The 14,010-nt window shown below is 40.6% G+C and overlaps 1 protein-coding gene across 1 annotated transcript; it reads left to right on the forward strand.

The window, feature by feature from the left end:
• Positions 1-3,249: 3,249 nt before the first annotated feature.
• Positions 3,250-4,687, forward strand: ZNF474 (zinc finger protein 474). Its single transcript, XM_012448436.2, has one exon. It carries the CDS (start codon positions 3,495-3,497, stop codon positions 4,542-4,544), a length of 1,050 nt encoding a protein of 349 aa, XP_012303859.1. The 5' UTR covers positions 3,250-3,494; the 3' UTR covers positions 4,545-4,687.
• The last annotated feature ends 9,323 nt before the right edge of the window (positions 4,688-14,010 follow it).

Here is a 14,010-nt window from a genome sequence, read left to right on the forward strand (position 1 = left end):
TTCAAACTGAGCACCTCCTGGCCTCTTGGGGAAGCCTTCACTTTTAACCTGTGCCCATGATAAAGACAGACAAAACATATCATTCATTGCTGATCTGCCCCATGCCCACAATTGGTCCCTACCTCTGCTGGTTATGTAGATTTTTCTGAAGATATTGGAGAAATTAAGAAAATAATCTGCACCGCACATCACTCAGGAAAAACTACATCTAGAATACAACTGTATATGGCAAAATAAAGTGATTCTTAATGCAGAAACAGAAAACGAATTACCACACGTTCTCACTTATAAGTGAAAGGTAACTGTCAAATACACGTGGGCATAAAGATGAGAACAACAGACACGGGGCAATGCAAGCAGAGGAAGGGCTGAGAAACTACCTATTAGGTATTATGCTTACTACCTGGGAGATGGACTCATATGTACTCCAAACCTCAGCATTATGCAATATGCCCATAGACTAAACCTGCGAACCTATAAAAAAAATGGCCCCTGTCACTCAACATCAAAAATACTGTGTTCAGTAGTCCCAGCCTCCCTCTTCTGTTTTTTCCCTCTCAGAGGTTTCTCCTCTGTGTCTTATCTGACCTCCTCCCTCTTGCCTCTTCCTTCTCTTAAAAGGAAGCACAACAGCTGGTGAGAGCTTAGTTACCTTCCCCTGAGTCATATGGATAGTACATTAAAACAGAGATAAAACTAAAGGGAAGAAGCTCTGCTGGAGGAATTTAGGCAGAATGAATAATGGAAAGAGCCACGTATTGGAGCCAAAGAGAGCTGGAATTGATTCGCAGTTCTGTCATTTAGAAACTGACAGCCTTGGGCAAATCACTTGTCTTTCTTGAGTTGATTTCTTTACTTACAAAATTGAAATAATAATACCTGCTTCATAATGATTTGAGAATTAACTAAAATTATGTTTACAAAAATCATTGCAATATTTTGCACATAATTGGCATTCAATAAATATTACTTCTCTTACCTTATAAAAAGGGAGATGCAGGGGTTATTGGGGAAAGTCATGGGGATTTCTCAGTATTCTAATCTGCTGGGAATAGGAGTGTGTGTGTGTGTGTGTGTGTGTGTGTGAGAGAGAGAGAGAGAGAGAGAGAGAGAGAGAGAGATTGAGAGAAAGAGTGACAGAGCCAGAGAAAATTTAGGGGAAGGAGATTCATTTGATTGCATTGATTTTTCTAATCTGTCTTCTTAAGTCATATTAGTGTCTGCAATTTCCTGGTATCAAGGAAAATGATAAACTAAAATTCCTTGGTGAACAGAGCCAATGAAGCAGAATGGTTTGTGGAAATAACCCATGGGCTGGTTTAAAAACCTAATGAAATAATTTTACCCTATTTCTATGTTCCATAGATCTACTTTCTCTTTTAGATGGTACTGATCAAGTGATAAATTTCTCTGTTTTATTTCTTATGCTGGTCGTTCTGGGGCCAACACATACTTTTGCCACATCTGTTAATATTACTGTCTTGGAATCTGTCAAAATGAAGAATAACTTCCTTCTCCACGCCAGACCTAATTTGATACTCTTAAAGGCAAGGATTCAGACCTTTCTTGGCACCAAAATACAGGAGCTGGGCACAGATCTCACAGCTCTTTTTTGTTCCTTATCAAACCAAATGCCCAGGATTTCCATATTACCAGGACTGCTGGTCTTACACTGCCTGAACTGGAGTGCTTGTCATGATGTGCAGGAGCCAGCTTCACACCAGGGGCTGCTCCTTCTGTGGTTAAGAATGGATGCTTTCGAGGCTATCACCCTGATCTGGGTCATCCTTCAGGAAATGAATAAGGTCCTGAGGCTTCTTAAAATCATCTTTTTGGGGAGCCAGATTATAAACTCCTGGTAAAATTTACTCATGACTTTTCCCAATGTAAAAATGTAGGCTTCTTCCCATAAATGGATTTCTAACCAGCCACTTCTTCTGGTTTGGGGAATCCAGTGCCTTTGTTTTATATTTTTAAAAATATTTAGAAGTCATACATATATAAAACAAGAAAGTAGGTATGATACTTAAAAAAAAAAAAAAAAAAAAAAAAGAGCCTCAAGCAGCATCTGTGTATCATCATCCCATGAAAGATCTGCAGATATCCCACCAGAATGGGTGCTGGCCTAGGCTGTACTCTTTGATGGAGAATTATAGCTACACGTAATTAATACCCTATGCCAATAATAAACAAAAGTGAATACATGATGTGTTACAAGACTTTTCTGTCCTTCTGAGGGCTATCCTGATAATACTTATAAGATTCATTCTTGAATTACTTCTTCTGCAAAAGTTCTTAACTTCAGGTCTACGGACACTCAAGAAGTCTGTGACAAAACTTTATCTCAATTAAAATGCATATAACAACTAGAAGTATTTGACAAATTACTTCAGTAAAACTGATTTCACCCATGATAGCAACCATTTTTATTTTTTGCTTACAAAAATATTATTCTGAGAAGTGCATAGGCCTCACAGAATTGTCAAAGGAATCCATGTCACTAACAAGTTAAGAATCTCTGACGTAGTAGAAGTTTTTGTGGGGCCCAGGGGGTCTTTTTGCATGACCTGCTGATTTCATTAATTTTCACAGTTCGCAGTTTTCTCTTCTATGGTCTCACCACTCTGGTCTCAGCCTCTGTTGGTTTGTGTCATCTGTATCTATGATGTGCTATAATTTTCAAGTTAACTTTTTGGGTAGTACACTATTTTTTTTTAATTTTCTTTATTTTTTTGAGACGGCGTCTTGCTCTGTCACCCAGGCTAGAGTACAGTGGTTCGATCTAGGCTCACTACAACTTCTGCCTCCTGGGTTCCAGCGATTCTCCTGCCTCAGCCTCCTGAGTAGCTGGGATTACAGGCGTGCACCACCACGCCCAGATAATTTTTGTATTTTTAGTAGAGACAGAGTTTTACCATGTTGGTCAGGCTGGTCTTGAACTCCTGACCTTGCGATCTGCCTGCCTCAGCCTCCCAAAGTGCTGGAATTACAGGCATGAGCCACTGCGCCTGGCCTGGACAGAGCATTATTTCCAACACAGTGATAATGCAATTGATGATGGAAGATTTCTTCAGGTTTATTTCAGTTTACTGACCAAATCTCACATGCTGGTTACTATGCTAGTCAAAAAGTATATACGGTCAATATTTAAAACAAGCAAAAAAACACAAAAAATACTCATTGCCCTTTATCAGTTTACAATCCAAGTGTGTGTGTGTGTGTGTGTGTGTGTGTGTGTGTGTGTACATAATAACTTCTTATGTCTCTCACCCCCCTCCACAGATCTTGGAGACATCTCAGGTTTAATGAGGACTTTCCAACATTCCAGACTGCTGCCCTGCAATGAAGCTCTGAGTCATGGTCTGTGGGAATAAGGTACTGGCAACAGTGTGAACCCCAGGACAACCAACCTCACTAACCTCCACTCTAAGCAGAAGCCCAAAGTGAGTCTGGCCTGAAATCAGAGCAAGCACTGCAGAAAGGCATCTTTGTTAATGGAAAGAGGAAAGAAGAAAAGAATTTCCAATAAGTTACAACAAACTTTCCACCATTCTAAAGAACCCACCTTCCTTATCAACCAAGCTGGGCTTCTCTCTAGTGACTCTTATTCTAGCCTTTCACCAGAAACAAAGAGAGTTAATCCTGGTGAAAAGATAAAGACAGACACTCAGAAAAAGAGACCTGGAACTGTGATACTATCAAAACCGTCAAGAATTATGTCGGAAAGCCAGCTTAGCCCCCCTGTGATCCCTGCTCGCAGGCCTGGATTGCGGGTATGCTATATCTGTGGTCGAGAATTTGGGTCCCAGTCAATTGCCATTCATGAACCCCAGTGCTTACAGAAGTGGCATATTGAAAACAGCAAGTTGCCCAAGCACTTGAGGAGGCCAGAACCCTCCAAACCACAGTCTCTCGGTGGCAGTGGGTCCTCCAGTCTTCAGGCAACAAATGAGGCTGCATTTCAGAGTGCCCAGGCTCAGCTGCTGCCCTGTGAATCCTGTGGACACACATTCTTGCCAGATCGTCTTCTTGTTCATCAGAGAAGCTGCAAGCCAAAGGGTGAGGGTCCCAGAGCACCGCACTCTAATAGTTCTGATCACCTTACTTGCCTCAGGAAAGCTACTGGTGGAAGCCCAGCCCGACCAAGGACCGTTATCTGCTACATTTGTGGTAGGGAATTTGGCACCCTATCCCTTCCTATTCATGAGCCCAAATGCCTGGAAAAGTGGAAAATGGAAAATGACCGGCTTCCCATGGAGCTCCAGCGACCACTCCCACAGAAGCCTCAGCCCCTTCTGACTGTGCAGTCCAGCCATGTGCGACCAAGTCAAGCTCAGCTTGTGCCCTGCCCAAATTGTAGCCTAACCTTTGGCTCAGACTGCCTTCTGGTACACCAGAGAAGTTGTAAAACTCAACCTCATGGGCCAAAAAATCAGAATTTGACCTTAGGGAGTAAAGGGGGCCTAAAAGAGTCCACTAATTCCAAGCAGCAAAGGAACATGGCAGGACCCAGTGTAACTGATAAGATCATTCAGGCCACATAAGATGCATTAGGTGAACCTGGTGGCGCCCTCTGCCTGTAGGGGAATGAGAGAAAACTATCCCCAGAATCAGCCACCTCAGCCCCTAGTAGTTTTTCTAACAATGCCTTATGTCAGCCTCAAGGCAGCCTGTTCAAGTTAACTCCCTGTTGGACTCCAGGGCCTGTATCTCTCTTGGCTAAATAGGTATAAGAACATCCTTGCCTGATGGGTTCATATTCCTCTTCAATTCTGCTCTCTAAAAGAAGGAGAAACGAACTACTTTCTTCCCTGATCCCTGATACAAATAATCCCTGGGAGAGACTGTAATTTGAAAATGAGTCATTAATGCTGTGTCTACATTACAGAGATATAATATAATTCCCTTCCAACAGCCAATATTTATTGCTGGTTTATTTTAGTCATCTACCTTAGGAATTCATTTTTGGCAATGCTGGGTTATGCTGAGTTTATCTTACTAAAATAGAATCTATGTCAAAAACCCCAAATGACTTTAGCAACAATTAAACACTGAAGCACTCCCAAAAATACACATGCTCTGTAAATACAGCATATTTTTTTCTTTTGACATTTATATGGTTGTAGTAAGTAGGAAATTAACCCCAGTGTAGACACTGAAGCAACTAGGTTATGTTCTGGGAGGTGCTTAGTTCCTGCTGCTTCTCTGTGTCTTGTGTTCAGGCTGAATATAGGGCCCTGACCCCCAACTTGGGCCATTCTTAATAAGCATGACCCCAGGAATCCCCAGCTTGAATGGCAAAGAGTTTTTAGGGTTTTATCTAAAGTTTCACCATAGACAAGGATGGGAGAGAGATGCTTACAAGAGTGGCTACCTGCAAGATACGGCCTGGTCCAGGTTCTTTGTCCTGCCATTAAACCAGACAGTAGATGTACTGTTTTGTGTCAATCTTACAGAATATCAAATCATGAGAAACAGGAAGTGGCAAAAGTCTTTTTTCCATGGCTTGCTACTTAAAAGCCCAGCCCACAGGGATAATGGATTCTTAAGAAAACTAAGATTAGGCCGGTGAGGTGGCTCACGCCTATAATTCCAGTACTTTAGGAGACCGAGGGAGGTGAATCACCTGAGATCAGGAGTTCAAGATCAGCCTGACCAATATATCTCTACTAAAAACAAAAAAAATTAACTGGATGTGGTGGCGTGCGACTATAGTCCCAGCTACTCAGGAGGCTGAGACAGGGAGAATTGCTGGAACCCAGGAGGTAAAGGTTGCAATGAGCTGAGATCACACCACTGCACTCCAGCCTGGGCAACAGAGCAAGACTCTGTCAAAAAAAAAAAAAAAAAGAATAGAAAAAAAGAAAAGAAAACTTAGATTATACAAGCTATTGTAAAAGATTAAACCAAAGGAATTAGTTGAGGAGGAGGCATCCCTTATTTCTAATTTGATTTTTCTTTCTTTTTCATTTTATTACTTTGAGGACTATCTAGACCTTTTCTCCTAAATTCCTTGTTTAAAATAAAATGAGTATGGTCTTACTGGTTTAGAAGATTACAAGACAATGATTCGAAAGCTGAAGAGTCACTCACAGCTGCTAGGCAAGTTTTCCGATGAATGCTGAAGAAAAAACAGCTAGTTTCTTTGCCGAATGAAAAACCAAACTCCTCAGTGTGGCATTGTCTTCAAGCTGGTTTCATAAACATGACCTGTTTTTCCCACCTTCTGTCTGCTGCTTTTCTTCTATGACGTGTGGGGTCTGGATTCAGAGAGTACAAGAATCTGTGTCTCAGGGCCACAAATCAGAAACTCTGTTCACTTTCTGCCTTACAGCCCTGTTTCTTGATTGTATGCATTTACTTCAAATGTTCTCATTACAGATCTAGAGATAGGGAAGTGTGTGGTCAGGATTCTTGTGCTTGTTGTTGTTACACATACTTTGTGCTCAAGAGTGGAGCCAACAGGCTGAGCACAGCATGTTCTTACTCAGTCACGATGGCTGAAAGTGGCTGGCTTGGGCCTCCAGCTTCCCGAGGAGACACCTTCCTGACTCACCCGGTTGTCTGGAGGGAAGAATGTCAGGAGAGGCCAGCGATGGCCCTTCAGTGACTCGACTCATGGATTTAGATGAGAGTAGAGGGAGGCAGTCTAGAGGACATGGCTATGTCAGAGCACACCCAACCCTGCTCTCAGGCCTGAGAACACACATCTGAGTGGGAAACTGGCCCCGACCACTGTCAGATGTGTGCTGGCCTGTTTGGGGACCACACAAGCTTCAGTAGAGAGCATAGAAAGGTCATCCAACATAGGGTCCATTTGGCTGCCAGACATAAAACAAGCTTGGGTTAGTTACAAAGGAGAAAACTCAGGCTGCCAGGGAACATAAGATCTTTCAAAGCAGTGGGCTTTAGCCCTTCCTTTGAGAAGACATTTACCATTTCATAGTGCTTTCAGTAGAAAGCCTTTTCTCCACAAATCAAATTATGATTTGATCCTGCCTATAAATGTTTTTCTTTCTTTTTATCATTTAAATTTTTAATAGGGCTATGAATTACTCATTTTCCATAAAGAACATTACTCTAATGATTATTAGATTTCAGAATTTCATCTGTCTGTGACAGCTGACTTTTGGCAGCCTGTAACACTCATACATTCCTTCTTACAATTCAGATGATTTCTCTCCGGAATCCTTGGTTTGATTTCAGATTAGAATCAACTATTTTGCCAGGGTTCAATCTTGTAAGGGATTCAGGTGAGAGAAATAGTTTCAGAACCATGATTATATTACTTGGAAAGCAATTCACTCCAGTGACCCCACAGTCAGTGTTTCACTGGCAGAATGAATTACCTTTCCCTCAGAATGTTTCTCCAACATAGATTGGCTCAGGTCCCTCATGACACAGATGCTCCTGATCCTTCTATCAAATTTAAACAGAAACACCGATTAGACAAGTCCTGCTCCAAGATCTCAGTGGGCATTTTGCATTGCCTTCAAACCAATATATTGGCTCGAACTGTCTCATTGTTTCTCATCCAAAGTATAGGGCCGAACTCACTGTTCGTGATCTCACAGGAAAGTTGTGAAGGACACTAAACAGTATTTAAGAAGAATAAAACCTTCAGTGTGGATTTTTATTTAAAAGGTGAAGAGTCCTGGGACTGTGTATATGTATTTCATGGTGTAATGAGCAGCATCACACTTCCTTTCTTTCCTCTAAAAGCCTGGAAGGGTAATACCCAATTTAGCAAAAATGTAAAAGTGGTGTCAATTCCAGATGAAATTTTGATTCATTATATGGACCAAATCATATGTTAACATTTTAAATTTTAATATCACATCTATTTAATGAGATTCTTTTATGTCTACTTTAGTAAATGATTTTCTAAGCTATGCTGAGGAATATAATAGAAGTAATTATCATTTCTTATTTTAATATGAATAAATAAATTTTAATATTCACATTTAATAGTTGATAAAATTTTGCCTATTTTTAGAAGCTGATCATAATTCATTCTTTAACTTTAGGCTCTTTCAAGCTAATTGAATTGAGCTAATTAAATATAACTTAAACCAAAATGATGCTTCTGCCTAATAACTTTTTATTAGGTAAGGCTTGGGGTTATTTTCTTAGGATTTCACTTGTAACATGTGAAACACTGTTCCTAAAAACCTTGTTCTATATTGCAAAATATATATTTCTTTCCTAAGGGAAACTATCTTTTCTATAAATGATCGTCTCTCTGAACACAGTTTTAAGCTACTTTCGGCATCCTCAATGCTCAGGTTGGAGTTAAAGCCCCATCAGACACATCTCCAGCATCTGGTGCTGCCATCTGGTGTTTTCTTTTAAAGCACTGTCTTCTGTGCTATCAAATATTATTACTGACAGATTTTCCTGCTTTGTGTTATCTCCAAATGTACTTGAGAAGGTGTCCTTATTATATAAACTCCAGTTATTTAGTGCTAGAGTTAAATGTTTGATTTAAAGCTATAAATGTTCTCTGGCTAAATATCTTATTCTTTACAGGCAAAACTCACAATGGGAAGAGCATAATCAGAAAAACTCAGGAAGGCAGGATGGATATGCTCATATTTCCAAATTTTGCATGTGTGCATGTGTATCTGTTGGGTAAGAAGAATTTGGAGTTTAGGGGAAGGCGTGGAAGACAGGGAAGTTTTACTGAATACCTTTATGTCTTAGTCCATTTGTGCTGCCATAACAAAATACCAAAGACTGGGTAATCTATAAAGAACAGAAATTTATATCTCATGGTTGCGTACCAGCAGGATTTTTATGAACTTGTGAGGAAGGCTCTACTTCCAAGATGGTAATTAGTTGCTATATCCTCCAGAGCAGAGAAATGCTGTGTTGCCATGTGGTGGAAGGGATGGAGATTCGAGAAGGGTGCTCTTTCTTCTAACCTTGAACCCTTTCATAAGGCTGTTAATCCCATTCATGAAGGTAGTGCCCTCACAATTAATCACCTCGCAAGGCCACACCTCTTAACATTGCTGCATTGGGAAGTAAGATCCACCATGAATGTTGGAGGGAAACCACCATTAAAACCGCAGCACTTTATATAAATGACGTCATTTGAATCCTCATTATATTACTATAAAACATTATTTTCCCACTTCCCAGGTTGGGAGACATTGGTTAAGCCACTTGCTCAAAGTCATACAGTGGGTTCCCAAGTAGCTGCCAGAGCCAGTCTGTCTAATTCCAAAGATTCATATATTTTCATGTCACTATGAGAGGGGCATAGAAGTGTATAAAACACAGGTATTACTACCCTGTCAAGCTTTGAGTGTTAGACAGGACAAAGAGGACAGAATTCCATTCATTCACTAATACTTATTATTAGGCATTGGACTAAGTACTAAATATAGGGTCATAAAAATATAAACACAGTTCTTGACCTCATGGAGTTTTTAGTCCTATTGAGGAAATGACATGAAATTTTTTAAAAAATTGACAATTTAAAATTGTGTTATGACTGTACAATGGTGGAAGACCGACATTCAGGATTTTGGTTAGAGAAAACCTGTGGAAGACATTTCAGCTAAGACAGAAAAGGTGTGAAAGCACCAGCCAAGAAGAAATATGTGGAGAAAGAGAATGGTTAGAGACAAAGACATTCGGATCAAGGGCAGCATGTATGAAGGTCCTGAGGTAAGGAAGATCTCATAATGAAATGAAAAAGCACGCATGTGCCCAGGGCCAAATGAGGAAGGAAACAGGCACACGGAGGAGGCTGAAGAGGTAGCATAGTTTCCTCCAGCTGCTCTGTGAACACAGGGACAACAGTTGTTTGGTTGCTACAAGAACCCAGGTGAGAGCTGGTGACGGCTTGGCCTGTCATGTTGGTAGCAGAGATCAAGATAAGGTAAAATGGGCAGATCTTGGTGATAGTTGAGATGTGGAAGGGTAAGAAAGAGGGTCGAGGATGACTCCCAGACTTCTAGCTTGAGCAACTGCACCAGTAGTGCCATTTTCTTTCTTTCTTTTTTTTTTTTTTTTTTGGAGACGGAGTTTCACTCTTGTTACCCAGGCTAGAGTGCAATGGCGCGATCTCGGCTCACCGCAACCTCCGCCTCCTAGGTTCAGGCAATTCTCCTGCCTCAGCCTCCTGAGTAGCTGGGATTACAGGCACGCGCCACCATGTCCAGCTAATTTTTTGTATTTTTAGTAGAGACAGGGTTTCACCATGTTGACCAGGATGGTCTCGATCTCTTGACCTCGTGATCCACCCGCCTCGGCCTCCCAAAGTGCTGGGATTACAGGCGTGAGCCACCGCGCCCGGCCAGTAGTGCCATATTCTAAGATGAAGAAGACTTGAGGAAGGGTTGGATTTAGGGAAGTAAGATCTATAGTTAAATTCTGGCCATATCAAATTCAAAATGCTTATGAGATATTTGAGTTAAGCTGGATCTAAGAGACTGGAATTCAGAAGGGAGGACTGGGCTATACATTTGTGCATTATTCACATATATTTAAAGCAATCAGAATGAATATTCAGATAGAAAAACAGGCTTAGGGCAGAGCCCTGAGATACAATATTTAGGGACTAGAGGGAAAGAAGCTAGAGAATGAAGGCCTGGAGATGCAAAAGAAGGGCCTAGAGTATGGTGCCATGAAAGCTGAGATCAGACAAATATTGTAAATAAGGGTATGGAAAACAGTGTTTTATGCTGAGAGGTTGAGTAGAATGAGGACCAAAAAATATTTAATTTGGCAGTGTTGAAGCAGTTGCTAACCTTGGAAAGAATATAATGCAGTGGTGAGAGTTGCAGAGCGTATGGGTAATAAGGATGGGATGTGTTTTGAGAAGTACGGCTTTGAAGACCAGAAGAGAAATAGGTAAGCTAGGAATAGAGATATTGGGATGAGAGGTTTTTTTGAAAAGATGGGAGCCTCGAAATTATGTTTTAATGCTTAGGATAATGATCCAGTGGAGAAAAGAAGATTGAAGAAGCAAGAGAGGTGATCAGAGAAAGAGCAAAACCTGGAGAAAAAATAGGCACCAGGAGATGGGATCACCAGTGTGTGTGAAAAGAAGGTCTTTGATAGGAGAGGGCACTTCTTTCAGGAGAATGATGAACACAGATGAAGGCAAGCCTGTAGGTTATTAGTGGGGAGCTAAAGGAGCTACAATCTGTTAGCTTGTATCTCATATTTTCTCAATTAAATATCGGGCAATCTTATCAAGCCTATCAGATGAGAAAGAGAGAGGTATAAAGAGAGAAAAAGGTTAATGTTAAGAACCTTCTTAGTCCTTTGTCTCTTCATGCCTTCTGTTAAACAGAGCTCCTAAAATCAAGACTAAGTCTTCTCAAAGTATTTCCCTTTATGATCTCCACTTCTTTGGAGGTGGTAGATGAAACATTCAGTGAGATCCTACTTGCAAATCTTACCTTTTCAATAATCTTCAGTGGGCCTAGTTCAACTCCTCAGCTGTGCCGATGTCATGAAAACCAGCCTCGACCTCACAAACTACCTCTTGATGATGCTGACAGCTGGACTACTAATATCCAGCTCCCTGTGTGCGATTCTTCATCTTTCCTTGGTGCCAACCATGCCTGCATATCAGGGCAGCATTCTGTGATCCCATGGCTCTCAGGTCGACAAACCAGAACATTAAGGTAACAGGACCAGTTCTCTTCTCCACTGTTGGCTCCAGAAGCCAACCCAAGGGAATTTGTGTATATATATTACATGTGTGGAATATGTGGGCATTGAAGGTGGGGGGAATTACACATTTTATAGCAACAGCTTCATCAGTGAAATTGATTAAATCCTAATCTAAAAATTTAAAGGATAATACTCACCTGTACAAATCACAGTCTAATATAATTATTTAAAAACTCATCCTTGACTTATAATAATATATCACATATTGCTGGGTAGAGAGACTGTGATAGATACAACTCCATCTCCCAGAGCCCAAAGCCCAAAGCAAAACCAGGTGCTCTTTCTTTGCATTGGGGCTTCTACACGTGGTGTTCTGCTTCTCTAGGAATAAAAATACTGACTGTAACTTCTGTGAGAGGAGAAGATGACATATTATAAATTCAAATATTTAGGCCCAAAATGAACAAAAACCATAATATAGTTATACTCCCAAAAAGTTAATCTAGCTTAATTTCATATGTTTGCAAAGCCTTCCTGTCACTTGTTTCCAGCCCAAACACACATACATCCACATTTCCTAGTGATCATGCATACTGAACTATCTTTATATAATGAGTGAATGGAAATAGCTTCAGTACTTAAAAATCCAAATTCCAAGGTCAACAACTACAATCTCTTCCAAAATTCTTAGAACTCCACCAAAGGCAGTGCAACGCAACCTGTAAGGATTCCTTATTAAAATAGAGGTGACCGTCCCATGAACAGAATCTCACTGCTCAACGTGAGGCACAAGTTCAGCCATATGGATAGGTGGAGAGTTGACAGAACTTTACTTAGGACTCTGTCTTCTCTCCCTTTATATTGTGTAATGCTCCTCTTCCTTACATCTCATGTCTAACATTTACTTTATGAGGGTGTCTTATACTTAGAAAGAAATGACCTACAAATTGAAGAAAGGGCTAGTGAATCGAGAAACTCAATATTCTCAGCCCAAGCACCTGCTCTGATGCCACGATGCCATCTTTTTTTTTTTTTGACACGTTGTCTCTCTCTGTCACAAGGCTGCAGTGCAATGGCATGATCTCGGCTCACTGCAATCTCTGCTTCCCGATTTCAAGCAATTCTCCTGCTTCAGCCCCCCAAGTAACTGGGATTACAGGCATGGACCACCATGCCCAGCTAGTTTTTGTATTTTTAGTAGAGACAGGATTTCACCATGTTGGCTAGGATGGTCTCAAACTCCTGACCTCATGATCTGCCCGCCTCAGTCTCCCAAAATGCTGGGATTATAGGTGTGAGCCACCGCGCCCAGCTGATCCCATCTTTAAAGTCTCCCATATCCCAGCTTACCCTTAATCAGAGGTAAGCACTCATATCCCAGCTTACCTTTAATCAGAGAAGGTGGGAACGTAAAGGTATTTCTGGTGCCATGTTAAAGCTTCAAGGAATTGGAGGCAGGGAGTAGAAGCGAAGGTTAGGGAGACATCAGGGTCAACTCTGATAAGAAATTTTTTTAAAAAATCTCTTAAAGTTAGAAATCTTTCTGTCCTATCCAAGGAGATAGTTTTCTTTTTATAGGAAAACTCCTTTTCTTGGCCTCCGCCCCAAGTGGTGTGCTCTCTACCATGTAAGCTGTAGACAAATCAGGCACTAGAAATAATCCAATGTCCAAGATCAGGTCAGAGAGGGTTTGCTTTCCTTTTCTCTCTCTAATTATATGAACAGAACAAATTGAGTGTCTGCTGCAGCCTATGGGTTTTTCTTGTCTTTCCCTCATTGTCCCTTGTTTCTCCATTTTACCCTGTGACCTAGAAGCCAACTGGCATGAGAGTCAGGCCTGTATCCAAACTGATGAGCACCAGAGCAAAACACCAAGGACATCCTCCAACCATTTTCTTCAAGGAAAGTCTTTTCAAACAGGAATCTGGCAAGACATTTAATCAATACCTCAAACATTTCACTTTCCAACCAATGTCCTAAGGAATCAGAAAAACAAAAACAAAAATGATTCTTATCTCAAATGAGAAAATAAAATAAAATAAAAACGTTCAGCTAGGAAACTGTATTCCTTTCAGAAACGTAGACCAAATCAGAGTCTAATTTGGAATTCGTTCTTTGACTATATTTTCCAGCTTTGTAGCTCAAGATTAACAATTAAATAACTAAAATGTCAAGCATGCATTTGAAATACCAATAGTTCTTTTTTAAAAACCAAATACGTAAAGATAGTTTAATAAAAACAACATTTCCAAATGAATGCCAAATCTTTCTTATGTTAAAAGAGCAAAATAAAACTCCAAATCACAAGTAACAGACTCTCTTATAGTTGGCCAATAGACAGGCCAGATTGGGAAATTCTTTTACGCGGCATCCAGT

This window comes from Aotus nancymaae, unplaced genomic scaffold (genome assembly GCF_030222135.1).
Source record: "Aotus nancymaae isolate 86718 unplaced genomic scaffold, 86718_ANA_hifiasm-v0.15.2.pri h1tg000064l_0, whole genome shotgun sequence".
Classification (NCBI taxonomy): Eukaryota; Metazoa; Chordata; class Mammalia; order Primates; family Aotidae; genus Aotus; species Aotus nancymaae.